Source organism: Pantherophis guttatus, chromosome 10, assembly GCF_059756535.1.
Source record: "Pantherophis guttatus breed Tessera chromosome 10, ASM5975653v1, whole genome shotgun sequence".
Taxonomy (NCBI): domain Eukaryota; kingdom Metazoa; phylum Chordata; class Lepidosauria; order Squamata; family Colubridae; genus Pantherophis; species Pantherophis guttatus.
Genome location: NC_142072.1, coordinates 3,849,021 through 3,871,833, shown reverse-complemented (window position 1 = coordinate 3,871,833; position 22,813 = coordinate 3,849,021). Strand labels below are relative to the sequence as shown.

At 43.8% G+C, this 22,813-nt stretch overlaps 2 protein-coding genes across 2 annotated transcripts; one reads left to right on the top strand and one right to left on the bottom strand.

Moving 5' to 3' along the window:
- The first annotated feature begins 559 nt into the window (after positions 1-559).
- BLOC1S3 (biogenesis of lysosomal organelles complex 1 subunit 3) lies at positions 560-3,278 on the top strand. The gene is made up of 2 exons (XM_087876267.1): positions 560-688; positions 1,681-3,278. The coding sequence occupies exon 2, from the start codon at positions 1,692-1,694 to the stop codon at positions 2,268-2,270; it is 579 nt and encodes a 192-aa protein (XP_087732393.1). The 5' UTR covers positions 560-688; positions 1,681-1,691; the 3' UTR covers positions 2,271-3,278.
- Positions 3,279-4,988: 1,710 nt separating this feature from the next.
- LOC117677590 (galectin-4-like) lies at positions 4,989-19,299 on the bottom strand. The gene is made up of 9 exons (XM_034437903.3): positions 19,234-19,299; positions 16,671-16,759; positions 15,424-15,619; positions 12,862-12,981; positions 11,809-11,859; positions 9,981-10,010; positions 7,794-7,882; positions 6,953-7,118; positions 4,989-5,279 (listed from the first exon to the last, which is right to left on the bottom strand). The coding sequence occupies exons 1-9, from the start codon at positions 19,261-19,263 to the stop codon at positions 5,136-5,138; spliced, it is 915 nt and encodes a 304-aa protein (XP_034293794.2). The 5' UTR covers positions 19,264-19,299; the 3' UTR covers positions 4,989-5,135.
- Between the last annotated feature and the right edge of the window lie 3,514 nt (positions 19,300-22,813).

Here is a 22,813-nt window from a genome sequence, read left to right as displayed (position 1 = left end):
GGAGTTGAAGTCCACTTGTCTTAAAAACAAACTAGGGGATTCTGGGAGTTGAAGTCCACTGTCTTTATTATACAGACTGGAATTCTGGAAGTTGAAGTCCACCTGTCTTAAAATACAGACTGTGGAATTGTGGAAATTGACGTCCATCTTTTTTTTTAAAACAGACTGGGGAATTCTGGGAGTTGAAGTCCACCCGTCTTAACACACCCTAGCCGGGGCATTGTGGGACTGCCCTTCCAGCCTCTTCCTCCCTGCAGACTCTTAGCTACTCTGTCAAAATAATAATATATTTTTTTTTAATTGCATTTGCAGTTTTGCATTGCAAACCCTGGAGCGCCTGCGCACTCGGAAAGGATCAGCAGCCAGGGGAGGGGGGGAGGGGAGGGAAGGGGATGAACCTGTCCTTGGGGGGTGTTGAGGGACGAAGGTGACCCCCCCACTCCCACCAGCCTCTTGGTAAGACCCGAGCATCCATCGCTGCCCCCACCCAGGCGGACAACTCTACGCATGCGCGCCCCTTTCCGTTTCCCACCACCGGCTTTCTCTGCAAGCTAAGCACGGTCCCTCTCCAAGCGCATGCGCAGCAGAGATCCCCGCGGCGGGTCTGAGTGGGTGGGTGGGTGAGCGACGGTCACGTGATCCGTCAGGTGACCCTCCAAGAGGAAGTGACTGTTTCCTGCTTGGAAAGGTGAGTGCTCAGGTTTTGCTCGGCCGGCAAATGGTAACAGTAGCAAGAAGAAGAGTCACAAAGTAGCAGCTGTTGGAGCAGCTCCTTTTGCAAGCAATCCCAGCCAGGGCTTTCCAACTTTTTTTAAAGACTTGTGGACTTCAACTCCCAGAATCCCCCACTCTCCCCCCAGCCAACTCTTTTTCCAGCTCCCAGGGAATTCTGGGAGTTGAAGTCCAAGGGTCTTTTAAAAATTGCCAAGGCCTTAGACCAGTTATTTCTCAACCTTGGTAGCTTGAAGATGGGTGGACTTCAACTCCCAGAATCCCCCAGCCAGCAGCGCTGGCTGGGGGATTCTGGGAGTTGAAGTCCACCCATCTTCAAGCTACCAAGGTTGAGAAACACTGCCTTAGACTCTTTTGCATGCAGGCTTGGGAGTGGGCTCCCTTTTGCCCGCAGCGCTGCCTGTCCCCCTTTCCACGCCCTGCGGGGGGGGAGGACATGGAGAGGTGGGGGCGGATGCGCAAGGAGCCTGGATAGCTCTGCAGACTAAGCACTGTAATTTAACACCAGCTGTCTGCAATTAAAGTAAGTTCGAATCTCCCCAGGCTCAAGGTGGACTCAGCCTTCCATCCTTCCTAAGGTAGGTAAATTGAGGACCCAGTTTGTGGGGGCAATAAGCTGACTTTGTATAAAAATATACAAAAGGATGAAGGCTATTGCTTAACGCACTGTAAGCCACCCTGAGTCTCCGGAAAAGGGCAGCATATAAATCAAATTAAACATTACACATTTGTGGGAGAGTTTTTCTCCAGACCGGAGAGTCAAAGGAATGTTGGGGGGGGGTAGAGCAAAGTTGGAGCTAATAAAGGGACTCCTGCTTATTCTCTGGCTGTGTTGCCTTTGTGCCACGCCCAGAGTCATCACACAGTGGCTCGTATTCCATAACAGAAAGATTCCTTCTTGAGGCCTGCCTCTCCGATTCTCACATGTGCTTCCCCTCCTCTTTTAAGGTGATCCAGAAATGATCTCTCCAAGGTACAAAACCGTCATCCAGGGTGAAGCCTCCGAGACCGACTCGGAGGAAGAAATCAATTGTTCGGCCTCCACTCGGCCTGCCTTTGGAAACCCTTCTGGAGTTCAAGTCACTGGGGAAGCCTCTGAGACAGACGAGGAAGACGAAACCGGAAATCTCGCTGGATCGAAAACCGAGGCGACATTGATCACGCCGGATTTACCACCCCTGATCGTTTACAGGAACGAAGATTCGGCGTCCCCCACGGCGGTCGAAGAGAAGCCTGCCCTTCACATCAAACACCGGGGCCGATATAGCTCCCTCTTGCAGCAGAAGCTGGTGGAGAGTAACGCCCGTTTATACTACGACATCCACAACACCGTCAAACAGGTTTACCAAACTGCCATCAAGGAGATTGGAGCCATTACTGGACAGCTGAGCAATTCCCAAAACGGCATCATCAACGCTTCCCACAACATACGGCTGGTTCTGGACGATCTGCGGGCCGTGGCAGACAAAATAGACATTATTAACAGCTGCAGTTTGTTACCAGATATCCCGATAGAGGTGCCTTCAGCGCACACTTAAGAGATGGATGGACTGCTTCCTGCACACTGCTGTTCAAGAGAGTAAGGTTGGATGGGACCCTTGTAGAGCTCAGCAGAACACTGAAGGAGACCGAAATATTTGTCCAGTATTTTTGCTGCCTGTTTGATACTTAAATCACAGTACGTCCTTTTACAATCTGGCTCCAGCCCTTATACTGTAGTAAAGGCTGAACGAAACAAAATAAAACTGCTTTCACTGTTTTGGAGAGAAAGGGACGGTGCCATTTCAAGAGAGCATATCTTCTCCTGGCTCATATCTTTAAAAATGTAGACTTGGTTGCACAAGATTGGAGGCACTTCCTGAGCGTGTAAATGTAGCATCACTTTGGACTCATGAAAGTTTGTCCGAAGATGCTAAACTGCCTTCATTGATACATGTAGATTATTCATTTGGAGGGAATGTATGATTTGAACAGGACTAAGAAAAGTGAAATAATTATTGATTTAATTCATGGGGCGGGGTGTGAATCAAAGGAGTTGTAATCTGTAGATCTGGGTAAAACACAGCAAGCCCAATGTTTGTGAAGAGGTGGTGTAGTAGTTGGTATTGTTTGAGTCAAGTTGGCATCAATTCTTGATGAGTTCGTAGATAGACCTCCTCCCATTCTCCAAAGGGGATCTGTCCCTTCAGATCTTCACACGGTGCCTCTGTTGCTGCTTTCACTCTTTAAACTTGGGGTCGCAGTGCAGTAGAATGAATTTTGAAAATCTGCACTGCTGATTCATAAAAACAGAATTCACAAGCCCTGTTTGAAGGTTTTGGTTCGCCCTCTTGTTGATCTACGATGGGTGGCAACAAGAAGCATTGATTGATTGATTGATTTTTAATACATTAATTTTTTTTTCAAGATATGAAATACAAAAGAAAATGAAAATAGTGGGAAATGGGGGAGGGAAAAAGCAAGAGAAAGAAGTGAAGGGTAAAAGTGGGGGAGAACAAAAAAAAAGTACTTACAACTCTTTAGTGCAATTAAATAAGATAATAACATTACAGCCTCAATGTCTTAACTTTTACATACTAATATGGACTAGTTATTTGTATAGCAAAAGATTTATCTAATCGGCAAAATCCAAAGTCAATATTTCATTCTTTTTCATCTCAAGCCCAGAAGAGATTACCAAATTGGACGTGATAGATTATATGCCATTATGTTAACTCGTGAGTGATGATTAGATGAATAGATATTCTGCAGGAATGATCTAACTGGATTCTTCAGTTCTTCCAATGGTATCCCTCAACCTTAGCCATAGCACTTAGTACTTATATACCGCTTCATAATGCTTTACAGCCCTCTCTAAGCGGTTTACAGAGTCAGCCTATTTCCCTCAACAATCTGGGTCCTCATTTTATCCACCTTGGAAGGACGGAAGGCTGAGTCAACCTTGAGCTGGTCAGGATCGAACTGCTGGCAATGAGCAGAGTTAGCCTGCAATGCTACATTCTAACCGCGTCACCAGGTCATCCTCTTCACTTCCCTTCCATCATTCCCAACATCACAGTCTTCTCCAGAGAGCTGGGTAACAACTGATAATCCACTACTTGTTCGTTGTTTACCCTTCTGTCGCTTCATAGGTCTTTTCATTATGCCCGTTTGGAGAAAAAAAAAAACTTCGCCCGAAACAGTGAATATCACAGAAGGAATCCAGAATCTGTTGGCGTTCCTTGGAATTTATTTTCATAGAGATGCTAAATTATGCTCCTCTTTGCGTAATTGAACAAGATGCAATCAAATGACAGAAGTGAGAAATAAGGAAGTAAAGATAGAAATTACTATTTCTGTAGTAAGATTGCATAGAATAGAATAGAATAGAATAGAATAGAATAGAATAGAATAGAATAGAATTAAAACAAGAATATAAGAATAGAATAGAAAATAGAATATAGAATATAGAAAATAGAAAATAGAGAATAGAATATAGAAAATAGAGAAAGAATAGAATAGAACAGAATATAGAAAATAGAAAATAGAATATAGATAATATAGAATGAATAGATTAGAATAAATTAGAATTAGAATTAAAATTAGAATTAGAATAGAATAGAATAGAATTAAAACAAGAATATAAGAATAGAATAGAAAATAGAATATAGAAAATAGAAAATAGAGAATAGAATATAGAAAATAGAGAAAGAATAGAATAGAACAGAATATAGAAAATAGAATATAGATAATATAGAATGAATAGATTAGAATAAATTAGAATTAAAATTAGAATTAGAATTAGAATAGAATGAATAGAATAGAATAGAATAGAATAGAATAGAATAGAATAGAATAGAATAGAATAGAATAGAATAGAATAGAATAGAATTCTTTATTGGCCAAGTGTGATTGGAGACACAAGGAATTTGTCTCCGGTGCATACGCTCTCAGTGTACATCAAAAGACAAGAAGCCTTTGTCCTTAGTAAGTGTCTAGGGAGATTCTCAGGTAATTGTTATCCCAAAAGTGCCTTTTCAAGAGGCAACTGGACTTCCTGGTTTTTCTTTGAAGACATTTCGCTTCCTTCCATTCCCCCACCCATCCATCCCAGAGCTGAAGAAGCTTCTTGGAGGAGAAGCGAAACGTCTTCAAAGAAAAAAACAACAACAACAGAAAGTCCAGTCACCTTTTGGGGAAAAAAAAAGGACTTTTGGGTTAACCCACATCACTCTTTGAGGACCACAAATTCCAGGTTTCTTGTGAAGAATCTGTAATCGATGCGATCGATTTTATTTTGCAGGGGAAAGCATGTGTGACAGAAACTTGGATGGGTTCATTGGTCTAGAGGGGGATATGGGAGCTACAACCCATAAGCCCTTCTCCTCCGTCCATCAAGGCAGAAATGGGAGGTCTTCATTCATTCAATACTGGACGCAGGAAAGAATCACGTCTCCGGCTATTTCCAGTTGGTCCACTTGAGAGGGAGGGATCCGATGGCAGTATTCGAATTTCAGCTGCCCGTTCACCAACATCTGGTAGCAGTTCTGTAGATAGGTGATCTCCAGCTAATGGTCAAAGGAAGCAGGAGAGGTTTTTATCAGGGTGGATAAAAATCAATGATTTTTTTTTTAAAAAAAATCAAAAAAATCAGATTTTTTTGATTTAAATCGGATTTTTTTGATTTAAATCGGATTTTTTTTATTTTTATTGAATTTATTTTAATAAAAAACTTTTGGGGTAAAAATCTATCGTAAGATAGTTTTCTATTTAAGATACATAAACAATTTAGTTTATTCAGCATGAAACGGAGCTTAGTTATGTAGCATGAGGCTGTATATTCTGCAACACTGGGACTATCGGTGAGTCAACAGCGGGTCAAAGGAGTAGCAGAGATGACAGTTGCTCTTTAAAAATTATGATTTAAATCGAGTTGATTTAAATCAAGCCTTTTTACTAGTGATTTAAATCATGATTTAAATTGTGATTTAAATCAACTCGATTTAAATCAAATCCACCCTGGTTTTTATCCTGATTATTTAAAAATCCACTCCTTTGCGAGAAAAGTAGGGGGGGGGAATCAGTCAGGAATATTGTGGGAAAAACTCAAGGGAGCAGCTGTTCAAGTCCCACCCCCTTTAAAAAAGACACCAGTGCATTATGGGTAAAATGAGGAGGGGCTTCAACAACACGCTCCCAGCTACCATATTGACTTATTTGAAATTTTTATTTTTATTTTATTTTGCCAAAAAATAGCATTTATTTCCGGTTTTCGGCAAAACTGACTCCTAGGGAACAGTGGGTTCGTTTAACGACCATACCCTTTGCATAATGACCGCTGCAAAAAAGGTTGAAAAATCAGGTCGACTCATGTGGTGAGCCGCTTTACGACCAGCACAACTTATGACCATAAGGGGGAGGATCCATGACGGTCGTACGTTGAAGACTTAACTGTACACCAAAGAAAAAGGCACAGAGGCTCCTCCTCTTATTTGCCCCACAACAACAATCCTGTGAGGTGGGTTGGGCTGAGAGAAAAGAATTTGCCCAAAATCACTCAGCCGGTTTTCATGCCTAAAGCGGGACTAGAACTCCCAGTCTCCTGGTGATTGGCCCGAAGTCACCCAGTTGGCTTTCATTCCTAAGGCGGGACTAGAACTCCCAGTCTCCTGGTGATTGGCCCAAAGTCACCCAGACAGCTTTCATGCCTAAGGCTGGACTAGAACTCATTGTCTCCTGGTGATTGGCTCAAAGTCACCCAGACAGCTTTCATTCCTAAGGTGGGACTAGAACTCCCAGTCTCCTAGTGATTGGCCCGAAGTCACCCAGTTGGCTTTCATTCCTAAGGCGGGACTAGAACTCCCAGTCTCCTGGTGATTGGCCCAAAGTCACCCAGACAGCTTTCATGCCTAAGGCGGGACTAGAAACCACTGTCTCCTGGTGATTGGCCCAAAGTCACCCAAACAGCTTTCATTCCTAAGGCGGGACTAGAACTCCCAGTCTCCTGGTGATTGGCCCAAAGTCACCCAGACAGCTTTCATGCCTAAGGCTGGACTAGAACTCATTGTCTCCTGGTGATTGGCTCAAAGTCACCCAGACAGCTTTCATGCCTAAGGTGGGACTAGAACTCACTGTCTCCCGTTTTCTCGCCTGCTACTTGAAAGTAACCCTGATACGGGTTTTTGTGGCCAACTCTGAAATGCCATGAAGCAAATTCTTATCCCAGGGATGCTCTTCTTACCTGGAAGGCCTGCCCGGGACAGAAGGGCAGGAAGGCAATATTTCTCTCTTCGCTTCCCCAAGCACCATTGATGAACGAATTCCGGACCAGTGCCCCCTCTCTGAACCGGGGGTTGACATGCAGGGCGATGTTGCCCATCAAGATGTTTTTCAGGTCCACGTGAAACCTGGATCCGAGGAAAGCACGTTGGTTACTTCCAGGGACAACCCTAATGCCACTCTACAAAGCCCTAGTAAGACTACATCTAGAGTACTGCATCCAGTGTTGGTCACCACACTATAAAACAGATGTTGAGACTCTAGAAAGGATGCAGAGAAGAGCAACCAGGATGATTAGGGGACTTGAGACCAAAACATACAATAACTTCTCTTTATATATAATATACAGTAAATATACAATACCAAAAGCAGGTTTTCCAACCCAAGCAAAACACAAGCAGAGGAGAGGAGTTTCAGTTTTAGTTTCAGAGATCAGTACAGCATGCAGCTTTTAGAACAGTTGACCTAAGCCACGCCCAGGCTCCTTGCTGTCTTCTTCCTTGTTGCTCACACAGCAAATACTGTTTCAGTTTCCAAACAGCCCTCAACTCTCCCACACACTGACAGGACGCTAGCCAGATGGATACCAACGGATGCTGATAGGCAGAGGCAGATTTTTTTTTTCTTATTTTCCTCCCCAAAAACTAAGGTGTGTCTTATACTCCGGAGCGTCTTATGTAACTCACTTTTTTTCAGTGCCGTTGTAACTTTGAAATGTCACTAAACGAACTGTTGTAAGTCGAGGACTACCTGTATTGGGGGGGGGGTTGTTGTGTTTTCCCCCAGTTCTTAGGTTGACATACCTGTCCGCTGAATAAGGGATGCTCCCCATAATTGTGATCTTGGAGAAGGGAAAGAAACGTCCCGAAAGAGGTGCGTTAAACGGGGTGGCCTAAAATTTAAAAAAAAAAAAAAAAAGATCAGGATGAAAAAAGAGTAAAGAGAAGAACTAAGAAAAAGAGAAACGTTCCTAGGAGGCGAGTTTGAATCCTGCCGATGGGTTGATCTTAAAGAATGGTTTTTAAAAATCTTGACTTCTTTGACCATACTTTGCGGCCAAGTTCAGTAATTGCCTTGGCAACGGTACAGAAATGCTTGGTCTCTGCCTCCTCACCCAGGATCTAATCCGATCCACCATTCATTCCATTTTCGGACTGTCTGACATTGTCCTCTCCCTTTGTTTAGGGACAGTAGTAGCATCGAGTTCAACTTGGCCAATTTTGGTAAGCTAAGTAGGGTCAGACTGGGTTAAAAATTAGATGGGAGACCACCAGGCTAGGCTAGCAATTTCAAAACTACCCACAAGAGGGCAGTGTTGACCCACTTTGCACTGTAGCCAAGAAAAATACATGGATATGTCCATAAAGTCAATATCAGCCAAGCTTCACTCATGGGAGACTCTACCTAAAAACGAGACTTCAAGGTCATTTTGGAGTACTAAAGCTTTCCCTTTTTGATTTCCAGGTTCTCAGCAAGTCCATGATAAAGGAAACACACACACACACACACACAAACACAAAGCTTGGTGTTGGAGGTTATCATCCTGACCTCAGTTGAGTCCTGGACTTGATTACTTATTTTTCCTTGGTTTCCATCTCCATTAGACTCACCTTGAATTCCACCTGATCTGCCCTTCTAACTTCTTTTTGGTTCTTGTGCTTAACACTTGTGTTCTTATACCATTTTTTTTTCCAGGCAAGGGCCAATCAAATCCAACCGTTGATCATCTCTTGACCAACAATCCCATCTCCCAAGAGAAATTAGATTCCAGATGCTTCTTGAAGGAACGTTCAAAGACGCGCCATACAACCAAAGTCTTCCTATCTACTGAGTAGACCAGTGATGGCTAACCTTTTTGCCGTCATGTGCCAAAAGCGGGGAGGGGGAGTACGGGCGGTTGAGCGCGCGCGGGCCCACACCCATAATTCAATGTACCCCGCCCCCCGTGCATGCACGCGCAACCCCCCCGCGCTCCCACCACTTTTGGCCCATGTTGGGCCGGTGGGCCTGGTAGGCCTGTTTTTTGCCCTCCCCAGGCTCCAGAGGCTTTTTAGGAGCCTGGGGAGGGCGAAAACAGCCTTCCCAAACCCCCTGGAGGCCAGAAATGGCCCGTTTCCCGATTTCCAGTGGGCCCAAAGGGCCCGAAAATCAGCTGGCTGGCATATGCATGTACTCTGGAGCTAAGCTAGGGCAACGCTCGCGTGCCCACAGATATGGCTCGGGCATGTCACCTGTGGCACGCGTGCCATAGGTTCATCATCACAGGACTAGACATTGGAGTAGATGGGAGAACTTTGACTGCAAGGAATGTCTTTGAATGTTCCTTCAAGAATCATCCAGAATGATAGATTATAGATTATAGATTATAAGCCAGAAATATTTTTACGAGGTATAATACCTGAAGAGTATGATCAAGGGAACCTATCCTTGATACTACATGTTTTGACAGCAGCAAGAATTGTATTTGTACAGTACTGGAAAAATGAGGAAATACCTACAGACAGTTGTGGGATTCAGCCGGTTCGGGCCAGTTCAGGCGGACTGGTAGTTAAATTGCTGGCTGGCCCCACCCCTCCCTGCCCCACCCCTTCCGGGAGTCCCTACGAGTCCCATTTTGGCTCCCAGGTAAGTGCAGGGAGGCCTACTAGGCCCAAAATGGGGCACAGGGGGCGGCGCATCCCTCCCCCTGGAGCCCGTTTTTGCTCCCGGGGGGGTTGAGGAGGCCGAGTGCTGTCTGTCACACCCCCTGGCCACGCCCATCATGGCCACGCCCTCCCAGCCAGTCATTAGGGCAGAGAACCGGTTGTTAAATTATTTGAATCCCATCACTGCCTACTTATGTATGTAATGTGAAAATATATAAATAAACTTTTTTTTAAAAAAAAGAGAATTATCTGGAATCTGCACGGGGCTTGCAAAGGGTTAATGCAAAGGGGAATCAAGACCAACTCCGTGGATGTCCTAAAAAAAAGAGGAAAAAGGTGACGTACTGGATTGCAAACCGTCATTCCACCGACGTTCTGAGGAAAGGAAGGAAAAAAAAACACTTTGTTATGGAGATGTAGACCATCTAGATCAGATTTCCAGCTTCCTAACAGACAGGAAGCAGCAGGTGAAGCTAAGCAGAATCACATCAGATACCTGTACAATTAGCACAGGGGCCCCCCCAAGGCTGTGTGCTCTCCCCATAAACCCACAGAATGAGAACATATAAATGGGGACAGTAGCACAGGGAGTGCGCTTATGCATGCCCCCTTAGGGACCTCTTAAGAAATGGGGAAGGTAAAAGGTATGGGGGGGGTTAGAGAAACTAACAACAGGAACAGGTCGAGTATTCCAGACATTTACTACTCTATTGCTGAAGTCATATTTCCTACAATCGAGATTAGAACGGATTACATTTAGTTTGTATTTATCGGTAGCCCTCGTGTTATTGCGGTTGAAATTAAAGTACTCATTTACAGGTAGGACGTTATGGTAGATAATCTTGTGTACTAAGCTTAAGGCGGAACGTAGACGGCGTAGTTCAAGGTTATCCAGGCCTAAAACTTCAAGCCTGGTGGGATAAGGAATTTTATTGCACCAAAGACAAATTCCTTGTGTGCCCCATCACATTTGGCCAATAAAGAATTCTTTCTTTCTTTCTTTCTTTCTTTCTTTCTTTCTTTCTTTCTTTCTTTCTTTCTTTCTTTCTTTCTTTCTTTCTTTCTCTATCTCTATCTATCTATCTCTATCTCTCTATCTCTCTCTATCTATCTCTCTATCTCTCTATCTCTCTATCTCTATCTCTATCTCTATCTATCTCTATCTCTATCTATCTATCTATCTCTATCTATTTATCTCTATCTATCTCTATCTCTATCTATCTCTATCTAACTATCTATCTATCTATAACTATCTCTATCTATTTATCTCTATCTATCTATCTATCTATCTCTATCTATTTATCTCTATCTATCTATCTATCTATTTCCTAAGGATTTGGGTCTAAAAGACTCAGCAATTCTCAACAAGGATGTCCAGCAAGGATGCCCTATTTCTCATCAAAAGAGGAATATTCTCTCCTTGTCTAGAACTGTTCATTCATTTAGTTGAGGCTGGTCCATCAAGGAACCACTCACGATAGTCCAAACGCTTAAGCAAAGGTGTTAAAATACTCAATTACATAGCTAAAGGTAGGCTTTGCTTAATGTCGATACATTGAGATCATCAACTCTGTCACTAAGCGACACAGTCTTAAAAGTGTGGTGTCGTGCAACCGTGTCAGCTTACAGTGGTAGTTGTGGCAGTTCTGTTTGCTGACGTTAAGCGGACCCCGTGCTGTCGTTAAGCACAAACGAACCCATGAATGCCTTTTCGATTTCCTGCCAGCTTCCCCAGTGACTCTGCTTGCCGGAAGCCAGCAGTGAAAGTCACAACTGGTTATATATATATATAGCCTTCATAAGGATGAGCTGGTGGCTAAGCACCCCAATCATGATCGTGTAAACCAGTGTTTCTCAACCTTGGCCGCTGGACGATGTGCGGACTTCAACTCCCAGAATTCCCAGAATTCTGGGAGTTGAAGTCCACACATCGTCCAGCGGCCAAGGTTGAGAAACACTGGTGTAAACATAGGAACACTGCAATAGTTGCATAGTTGCAACTATGAGGACCTGTGGTGAATCTCCTCATCCGGCGCTGTCGTAACTTTGAACAGCCATCAAACAAGTGGATGTTAAATGAGGACTACCTGTTTTGATCATCAAGGCTGAAAAATGTACGTTGTCTTTTTTGCAAGCAGAACACAGGTAAATTAAACACCGGAATTCTACTTACATTCATAGGCGGGATGGGATTGTACGGCGGAGGTGCATAAGGGGGTGGAACCTAAAATACATATATAAAGATATATATAAAGATATACACACACACATACCCAGAAGAACTAATAATAAAAAGGCTGTTGTGGTCCGCCAGCGGCCAGCAGAGCTGGCAGCAGATTCAGACAGTGAGGAGGTTGGGGAGGAACGTGGGGCAGTCCTGGAGTCTGGGGAAGGCTCGGACAAGGGCTCTGCGTCTGAGGCAGAGAGAGGGCCAGGGCCATCTGGGAGTTATATGCTGCCTCCGGAGCCTCCGGAATCTGACATCAACGAGGCAGAAGAACATGGGGAGCCAGTGTGCGCATGCGCAGAACTGCCAGAAGGCAAGAACAATTAAGGGGGAAAAAAAGGGTGACCTGGGAGTAAGGCTTGGAGTTGATTGGCCCTTCCCATAAGACATAAAAAAAGAGCAAACCGACTTGCAGGAAGCAATTTGTTCATTCTGATTGGTTCAAACTCTTGAGAGGCTCCGTTTGACTCTGTGCTCCGTTTGGCCTTGCAAAACTAATTGGCAATTAGGTCTCTGGTAGCGTTTCAAGGGAGATAAAGGTGGGTGCTCATCAGCCTTACCTTGAAAGACTGTGACAGACATCTGTCGGACTCTTCACAGAATGTTTGTGAATTATTACGGGCTGTGAATGACCGTAATTCACAGCCATTTAAATAAAAGAGGTGTTTTTTGGGGACTAAGCGTGTGATTTAAGCTTTCTCAGGGAGCTTAGCTCAGAACATAAAGTTTATAACTTATCCTTCCAGGCAAGAAGGAGCAGAAGCAAGCATGGATTAAACCCAAATTCATGATTGGATAACCTGAGCTACTAAGGAAGGACTTTTCATTGATAAGCAGAGAATTTTTGGAATTTGATGTTACCCAGCTAGGTAACATCATCAGTGCTAGAAGGGAAGGAGGTTTGGGGGAGGAGGAGAGGGGGAGAGGGAGGGGGGAAGTCACAAAATCCATGCTGGCAAATTTAACCTGGAGGTTAGAGAGGCTGATAGCAATACTCACGAATCCTCCTGTGAAACTGATGCAGCTCAAAGAGACGTCCCCTTTGATCTGCAAAGTCTGGACCTGATGCATTGGAAGGCGGTGTTGGTAATCTATGAACTGGCTCCCATTGACCGAAACCTAAAGAAGGAAAAAGAACAGAATGAGAAGTGAAATTGTGTGCGTGTGTGTGTTGTGTTGTGTTGTGTTGTGTGTGTGTAGAAGGAAACAAACATGGAACTTCTTGATCGATGTTTCTCAGCCTTGAAACTTTAGGATATGTGGACTTCAACTCCCAGATTTCTCCCAGTCAGAATGCGTGGAGTTCAATCCCCATAATTCACCCAGCCAGCAAATTGACTGGGGAATTCTGGGAGTTGAAGTCCTTCTATCTTAAAGTCGCTGAGGTTAAGAAACAACGGTCTAGAATCTACAGGTCTTCGTTGTGTGAACATTGCAACTGCTTCTCGCAAACATTTTTGAGAAGAGAAAAGAAGAACAGATGAAACTTCAAGTCAAGCATAATTATATATATATATATATATATATATATATATATATATATATATATATATATATATGCAAAAAATTAAAATCTCGGGTGTCATTTATAATGACGTGGGAAAACACCCGAGATTTTAATTTTTTGCATATGCACACCCGCGAAAACTTAAGAAGACAAATATATGTATGTATGTATGTATGTATGTATGTATGTATGTATGTATTTGGAAACTTCCAGAATGCAATTCGTAGTAATTCTGTACTACGTCCACTAAAGGTAAAGGGAAAGGTTCCCCTCGCACATGTGCTAGTCGTTCCTGACTCTAGGGGGCGGTGCTCATCTCCGTTTCAAAGCCAAAGAGCCAGCACTGTCCGAAGACTTCTCCGTGGTCATGTGGCTGGCATGACTCAACGCCAAAGGCGCACGGAACACTGTTCCCTTCCCACCAAAGGTGGTCCCTATTTTTCTACTTGCATTTTTTACCTGCTTTCGAACTTCTAGGTTGGCAGAAGCTCACCCCATTACGCCGCAGGACTAGGGATTCGAACCGCTGAACTGCCAACCTTCCGATCGACAAGCTCAGCATCTTAGCCAGTGAGCCACCACATCCCATTATGTCCACTAGGGGGCAGCAAAAATAAACCTCTGCACCACCACTAGGGGGCGGCAAGCAATAAATCACGGCATCACCTTTTAACGTTTGACTGACTGATTAAATAAGGCAAAATAAACCAATTGTGATATCCCAAGGCTCACTTAAACCTGTGATTTATTTTTTTTTATTCGCAGCACTCTCCCATTCACAATTTGGAGCTCAAGTTTAGAAGGAGAGCTATGAGGAGTAGATCAAATTGAATCTGGTTATCCTGATTTAAGGAGCTTCATCTCCACAGTTGGCGTAATTCCAGCTGCCTTTTCAAACCAGGCGCTCTGATGTACCGGACTATAACTCCCATCACCTATCCCGGGGCAGCCACCTAACCTAACCTAACCCTACCCATACTGGCCCTCCTGCTCAGTGGTGGGTTTCACTTACCTTTGCTACCGGTTTGCTCACGTGCAAGCACCACTTCTGCAATGAAGATGTTTCATTATCCAACTAGTTGACATCATCAGTGCTAGAAGAGAGAGGGGTTTGGGAGGAGGAGGAGGAAGAGGAGAAGGGAGAAGAAGGAGGAGGAGGAGGAGGAGGAGGAGGAGGAGGAGGAGAAGAGGGAGGAGGAGGAGGAGAAGGAGAAGGAGAAGGAGAAGGAGAAGGAGAAGGAGGAGGAGGAGGAGGAGAAGGAGGAGGAGAAGGAGGAGGAGGAGAAGAAGAGGGAGGAGGAGGAGGAGGAGAAGAAGGAGGAGGAGGAGGAGAAGGAGGAGGAGGAGGAGAAGGAGAAGGAGGAGGAGGAGGAGAAGAAGAAGAGGGAGGAGGAGGAGGAGAAGGAGAAGGAGAAGGAGGAGAAGGAGGAGGAGGAGGAGGAGGAAGAGGAGGAGGAGGAGGAGGAGGAGAAGAGGGAGGAGGAGGAGGAGGAGAAGAAGAAGGAGAAAGAGAAGGAGAAGAGGGAGGAGGAGGAGGAGGAGGAGGAGGAGGAGGAGGAGAGGGAGGAGGAGGAGGAGGAGAAGGAGAAGGAGAAAGAGAAGAAGAAGAAGAAGAAGAAGAAGAAGAAGAAGAAGAAGAAGAAGAAGAAGAAGAAGAAGAAGAAGAAGAAGAAGAAGAAGAGGGAGGAGGAGGAGGAAGAGGAGGAGGAGAAGGAGGAGGAGGAGGAGGGGGGAGGAAGGGAGAAGGGAAGCAGAAAGTGAAGGAGGACGGAGGAGGAGAAAGAAAAGGAGAAAAGGGAAGATGAAGGGAGGGAAGGAGGGAGGGAGGGAGGAAGGAAGGAAGGAAGGAAGGAAGGAAGGAAGGAAGGAAAAGGAAAAGGAGAGAACTACAATTGTGGGGCTCTTGATACTCTCTGAGCTGACTTTCATTGGCATTGATGGCATCACCTAGCTGGTAGTGAAATATCTGCAAGAAGACCACCAAGCTCAGAGAGCACCAAGGGCCCCATGGATGTCAAGAGGCCCCCAAGAGAACCTTCTGCTCTTGGTTTTACCTGGTACCCACAGCTCCTGATGTTGATGACCACTTCAAAAGAGACGCCGCGCTGGAAGAGCATTTGGGAGGTCCGTTCCTCAGGTCCCCAGCAGCCTTTTTCTTGCGTGTTGCACACAATGACGTTGCCTTCATCAAATCGTGGGTTGAAGTGGAAGGCGGTATCTCCATTCGCACACACCAGGTTCACAGAGAATCTGGAACGTCAAAGGCCCTGCAGCTGAATATATGCTCTTCAAGCTCCATCTTTTGACTTCAAAAAATGATCTACAGCAAGATTGGGCATGCAATCCTGACAACTTTAAGACTTGTGGACTTCAACGCCCAGAATTCCCCAGCCAGCTATGCTTCTGGGAGTTGAAGTCCACAGGTCTTAAAGTTGCCAAGATTGGAAACTCCTGATCTACAATATAGGAAAGCAGCTGGCTGGGGAATTCTGGGAGTTGAAGTCCACTGAACTTAAAGCACGCTGGCTGGGGAATTCTGGGAATTGAAGTCCACCCAACTTAAAGCACGCTGGCTGGGGAATTCTGGGAGTTGAAGTCCACTCATCTTAAAACATGCTGGTTGGGGAATTCTGGGAGTTGAAGTCCACTGAACTTAAAACATGCTGGCTGGGGAATTCTGGGAATTGAAGTCCACCCAACTTAAAGCACGCTGGCTGGGGAATTCTGGGAGTTGAAGTCCACTCATCTTAAAACATGCTAGTTGGGGAATTCTGGGAGTTGAAGTCCACTGAACTTAAAGCTGGTTGGGGAATTCTGGGAATTGAAGTCCACCCAACTTAAAGCATGCTGGCTGGGGAATTCTGGGAGTTGAAGTCCACTCATCTTAAAACATGCGGGCTGGGGAGTTCTGGGAGTTGAAGTCCCCAAGTCTGAAGGTTGCCAAGGTTGGACATCGCTGCATTAGCTGATTCTGCAGGAAGCAAAGGTTGGACCTACAGTAATAACCTTGCAGCTTTCTCGGATTTTACCCATAAAAAACAAAATGCTGGATTAAAATGGACTTTGAGCTGCTCCAGGAAAGTTGTGCGTGTGATGTTAAGAAGCCACCCAAGAGCCACTCGGCCCTTGGACTTGTTCAGTCCCTCCTTTCTTACCAGCAGAGATCATCAAGCCATAAAACGAATGAAACACCCTTCGGTGTAACGGGGTGAAAGGACAATCGCCTTCAAAGCAGATGGTGAAATGGGCACAAAAGGAAGGGAGGAGCAGCTGAGCCATCCGCAATCAAGAGATAACAAACCTTTTCGCAGAGAACGGGACGCAGCCTTGGATTAAAATAACTTTTCCTTCGCAGAGGCCTCCAAAAATTGGGCTGCAAAAGGGGACGCTCTGCGGGATAAAGAGGGGGAAAAGTAAAAAAAAATCACCCACTTTTTCTACTTGCATTTTTTACGTGCTTTCGAACTGTTAGGTTGGCAGAAGCTGGGACAAGGAACGGGAGCTCACCCCGTTACACAGCACTAGGGATTTGAACCACTGAATTGCTGACCTTCTGATTGACACGCTCAACGTCTTAGCCACTGAGCCACAGGGTCCCTGATAATCAGATCTTAGTAATCATTTGTGCCTGGAACTCTGCACTTTGATACGGCCCGAGGGCTAATCAATAAAGTAAACTAACTGACTAAATATACTCAAATCTGTGCCATAAGCTGGCTGGGGAATTCTGGGAATTGAAGTCCATAGCTCTTAAAGTGGCCAAGGATGAAGACCCCTGCCTTAGAAGAGACTAACGTGTGTTTTTGTGGGTCAGAAATTGACTTCAGACACCCACTTTCTCCTACGTGATTAATTTCAAGAAAGCAGGAAACAGAAAAGGGCTTAGAGGAACCCACTCACCGCTTGGCTTGGCTAAAGAAAGCTACTTTAATCTCCTAGAATTAGTCTTTATGAACATGGTTTCACATTCAAGAATTAGGATCCTCACGATATTCGGAAATAAAACGAGGCTCCCACAGACGTTTCTTTCAAGACGTCTTTTCCAGCTGCCCTTTGTCTGACCGACAGGCGTGGTATTTCCAAGCGCTTGTCCAGCCAAGAACGGACCAGCTTAGCTTGAGGCAAAACAAGGTCAAGCTGTCTCTATCACTTGCAGGAAACAGCTGTAGACCTTAGTTTGCCTTAACAGGAGAGACTCCGATAAGAAAAAAAAAATCCTTCCTTCCTTCCTCCCTTCCTTCCTCCCTTCTTCTTCCTTCCTTTTGTTTTTTCTTTCTTTCTTTCTTTCTTTCTTTCTTTCTTTTTTCTTTTTCATCCCTCCCTCCCTTTTTTTATCTTTCCTTCTCCTTTCTCCCTCCCTCCCTCCATCCCTTCCTTCTCTTTCTTTCTCTTTCTTTTTATTTTTTGTCCCTCCCTCCCCTTCTTTCATCTTTCCTTCCCCTTCCGTCCCTCTCTATCTTTCTTTTTCTTTTTTCTTTCGATCTTTCTCTTCTTTTTTCCTCCCTCCCTCCTTCCATCTCTTTCTTTCTTTCCTTCCTTCTCTCTCTCTCTTTCTTTCTCTCCCTTTGTTTCTTCTTTCCTTCTCCTCCCCTTTCTTTCTTTTTTTCTTTCAATCTTTCTCTTCTTTTTCCTCCCTCCCTCCCTCCTTCCATCTTTCTTTCTTTCCTTCCTTCTCTCTCTCTCCTCTTTCTCTCTCTCCTTTTGTTTCTTCTTTCCTTCTCTTCCCCTTTCTTTCATTTTTCCTTTCAATCTTTCTCTTCTTTTTCCTCCCTCATTTCTTCATTTTCTTTATTATTTTTTTAAAATTTGATTTATATGCCGCCCTTCTCCGGAGACTCAGGGCGGCTTACAATGCGCTAAGCAATAGCCTTCATCCTTTTGTATATTTATACAATGTCAGCTTATTGCCCCCACAAACTGGGTCCTCAATTTACCTACCTTTGAAAGGATGGAAGGCTGAGTCAACCTTGAGCCTGGCGAGATTCGAACCTGCAGTAATTGCAGGCAGCTGGTCTTAATAACAGGGTGCTTTAGACCACTGTACTACCAAGGCTCTTTCCTCCTTCCTTCCTTCTCTCTCTTTCTCTCTCCCTTTGTTTCTTCTTTCCTTCTCCTCCCCTTTCTTTCTTTTTTCCTTTCAATCTTTCTCTTCTTTTTCCTCTCTCCCTCATACCCTCATTCTTTCTTTCTTTCCTTCCTTCCTTCCTTCCTTCTCCCTGACTTTCAGACTGAAGGCTGACCAAGAACTGAAGACAACGAAACTTCTCCTATCTTTAACCTCCATGAAAAGCTCCAACCTTTAGCAATTTCTTTCTTCCTTTGCTACCGTGTGGAACTTTGTTGTGAGATGGTACAACGAGCTGCTTGTCTCTCTCCCTCTCAGGAAGCCCATTCCCACACGGTTTTTTTAAACAATATGTTTTATTAATACATTTTATACATTTAATAAACATTAAAAAATTGCATATCTATATGAACGGTGTGTTGCCTATGTACCATTCATTTTGAATAATAACAAAAAGACAATGAGCATAAAAGTAATCCTAATAGGTCTAATATTGATAATAGTCCCATAGTAAAAATAACATTAACTTATTCATTTTTTTATATGATCAATCTTTCTTTTATTCCTTTTTACGTTTCTAACCTCTGTTTCCATTAGTTAGCCCTTGATAAAAACAAATCCCATGTTAAAAAGTATTCTGGTGTTTCTTTCTCTTTTATTTTTAGTGCCCATTCCCACTTTATCTCAGTGTCTCTAATTCTGTGTATTGGACATCATCATATATTGGGGGGGGGGGGGCAGGTGAAATCTCTCCCCGCCCCAAAAAAACCTCCCCCATGGAAATTCTCATCGTACTCACCGGATTTAAGATGGGCTGTTGCAAAGCCATTTTGGAGGTTTGCCAAAGTTGGCGGATTAAAGGAGGTTTGCTACTTATGCCCTCTGGGTAAAAATAGAACTTTCTATAAGATGCCAGGAAATTAAATTTAATTTCCTTCGGAGGAGGTGTGGTTAGAAACCGGCTGTACTTTGCCCTGTAAGTCAACGAACAACGTTTTTTATACAAAAGGGTGTTTCCAAATCTTGGGATTTCACGGTTAGCATTTCCCCAGCGATTCCAATACAGGTAGTCCTCGATTTACGACCACAATGGAGTCTGACATTTCTGGTGCTAAGCGAGACGCTTGTTAAGTGAGTTTCGCCCCATTTTATGACCTTTCTTGCCACGGTTGTTAAGTCAATCACTGCGGTTGTTGAATTAGTAACACGGTTGTGAAGCGAATCTGGCTTCCCCATTCACTTTGCTTGTCAGACGGTCACAAAAAGGGATCAAGTGGACACTGCAACTGTCATAAATATGAGTCAGTTGCCAAGTGTCTGAATTTTGGTCATGTGGCCATGGGGAGGCTGCTTTGGTCATAAGTGTGAAAAATGGTCGTAAGTCGCTTTTTTCCAGAGCTGTTGTAACTTTGAGCAGTTGCTAAACGAACTGTTGTAAGTTGAGGACTATCTGTAATGCCAATTAATGCTTATTTTCCCAAGGGGCATCATTTTTCTGGAATAGAGACTTTTCCGTTTAGGGCAAGGTGGCCAGTAATGCTTCCCAGAAGGCATCAGTTTACTGTGAAAGAAAGCACTCTCAGATGACCTTGGTTCTGGAGACTGATGTAGGAGGGAACCTTGAGGTCATCAAGACCACCCCCACCCCCACTCAGTGTAGGAATCTACAGTAACACTCAAGAGATTGGATGGATGAGTGGATGGATGGATGGATGGATGGATAGATGGATGAGTGGATGGATGGAAGGATGGATGGATGAATGGGTGGATGGATGGATGGATGGATGGATAGATGGATAGATGGGTGGATGGATGGGTGGATGAATGAATGATTGCATGGATGGATGGATAGATGGATGGATAGATGGAAGTTGGGTAGATAGATGGGTGGGTGGATGGGTGGATAGATGGATAGATGGAAGTTGGGTGGATGGATGGATGGATGGATGGATGGATAGATAGATAGATGGGTGGATGGATGGATGGGTGGATGAATGAATGATTGCATGGATGGATGGATGGATGGATAGATGGATGGATGGAAGTTGGGTAGATGGATGTGTGGGTGAATGGGCGGATAGATGGATAGATGGAAGTTGGGTGGATGGATGGATGGATGGATGGATGGATGGATAAATGAATAGATGGATGGATGGAAGTTGGGTGGATGGATGGATGGATGGATGGATGGATAGATATCCAGGATAATATAAGGGCTTCTGCTTGGGCAGCAGGATGGTCTACATTATACAGTAACTAGCCACTAGAAGACCTCCAAAGTCCCTTCCAGTCCCAGCATTCTATGATATGTCTATGGATATTTATCTAGTTATCAATCACTCCTGACGAATGGCTGTTCAGCTTCTGCCTGACCATTTTGGCCTACCCTCTTCCCCCCCACTTCCCCCCTGAAAAAACTCCTCATTTCTTTCTTGCAAGAATTCTGCGTATGGCAAGACCACTAAATCCCCTGTCAGAGAGCTCTTCCTCTTATAAGTTTTGCCTTCTGTAGCAAAACACCAGAAGGAAATGATGACAAACCTAAGAAAAAGGCATATATACACACACTTATTAAGTCACCTCAACTCAAGCAAGATTTTATCTGGATTTTTTCCTCCTCTTTGCCATCTCGTAGTAGAGAGGCGCATCGCTTAATTATCCGAAGGCCATTTTCCCCAGCTTTATTTATCCACTTGTTTTATATTTATTGACTCACAAGAGTTCATTGAGTATATGACTTGAGGCTTTCCCGATTGACTCATACCGTATATAATAACTTCTTTCCAAAAGAGATTTATAGCAAGGCCCAGCTCTTTTTGCTGATTAGTCCATTAATAATAAGCAGAGGAGGTGGCTATGTGTCGGGTTTCGATGTCGTCTCAAATAAATTGCATTTCCAAACAGATAATCTTTGATGAAATCTTTCATTTATTAAGCACGACAATCTGTCCCCGATTATGTCGAAGCCAACACTGACTTCCTGACCCCAAACCTTCCCTTTCTGTTCCCCAATTCTCTGCGTCTCATTGGCCATCTTCCAAATCACTCTCCCCATATCTACTACTTCAGTTCCCAGGAATGTTCCCCCTCCCACCCCATCTCCTAGGGGATATTATCTTCAGGGAAAATAAGTAGGTGAAAACTCAAGCGTCCTCTTGCCAGCTGCCCCCTCTTCCCCTCCTTATGTCAGCACTGGAACGAATGTAGTTTGAAGTGCTGACACTATGGTTGTCACAGCATGGTTCCTGGAAAAAAAATAATCAGATTTTTTTATATTCTATTCTCAACCAGATCCTATTCAGTTTAGCTCTTCAAGTCAACCGCATGGAGATGTCCATAAAATTGTTAGAAATATGAGATGTCTAGTCTTTCTGGATCGGCGTTTGGGCCATTTGGACTTCACCTGGCTGGCTTGCTGGGGAATTCTGGGAGTTGAAGTCCTTCTTCTTCTTGTTGTGCCATATCCGTCATCGGACGTTGGTGATCATGTTGGCAATCTTATTTTTTATCAACAGCTGCATGAAAAAATGCTGCTGAGTTTTGTCCAAACCGGTTCCTTAAGGTTTTGAAGCCATGATGTTCTTCTTCTGCCTGGACCTCTTTTGCCTTCAATCTTTCCTTGAAGGATTAAGTGAAGTGTGGCGTATTTTTCTGCGTGTCACATCACATGTCCAAAATATTCTAACTTTCGTTTTTTAATGGCTGTGATGATTTCGCTTGCCTTTCCCAGGTGGCTTATCACCTCCTCATTTGTGATTTTGTTAACCTAGTTTATAGGTAACAGCCGTCTGTAAATTATTATGTGTTCAAATGCTTCTCGTTTCTTTTTTTAAAAAAAATATCTTTATTAAATCTAATAATTTTAATCTTTATTAAATATTTACAGTAAAATTAACACATAATAATGATTGGAAAACAATATAAGAAATGAAATGTAGGAACACATAAACACAAGACTAAAACGAAACAACAAACATGACTAACCGAGAGTTAAGCTCACTCTCCAATTAATATTAACTAATATCATCCTAACCAAACATTTCAATACAATCAAGTTCTTTTAATTATCTACAAAACAATTGGCCTGTTTTTTTCAAAATTATAAAGAATTATATAGCCTATTAAGTATCTATTTAATCTAATAAGACGATCTTATCACCTATCTCCTAGGTTTAACCTTTTTTTAAGCCAGACAAAGCATCTGTCCCAACTTCTATTATATATTGAGTCTTCCTTATCTTTTAAGATATATGTTAACCTGTCCATCTCAGCACATCGAAGAATCTTATTTATTATCAGATGGTCAGGGGGCGTATCTGCATCTTTCCACAGTTGAGCAAATGCCATTCTCGCCGCTGTTGAGACATGGACAAATATAT

Coding starts and splice junctions, on each gene's coding strand:
- BLOC1S3 (XM_087876267.1), top strand. CDS start 1,692: ATGATCTCTCCAAGGTACAAAACCGTCATCCAGGGTGAAGCCTCCGAG.
- LOC117677590 (XM_034437903.3), bottom strand. CDS start 19,263: ATGGCTTTGCAACAGCCCATCTTAAATCCG. Junction 15,620..16,670: donor GTCCCGTTCTCTGCGAAAAG/GTTTGTTATCTC, acceptor TTGACGTTCCAG/ATTCTCTGTGAACCTGGTGT. Junction 12,982..15,423: donor TCAGGAGCTGTGGGTACCAG/GTAAAACCAAGA, acceptor TTCCTTCTTTAG/GTTTCGGTCAATGGGAGCCA.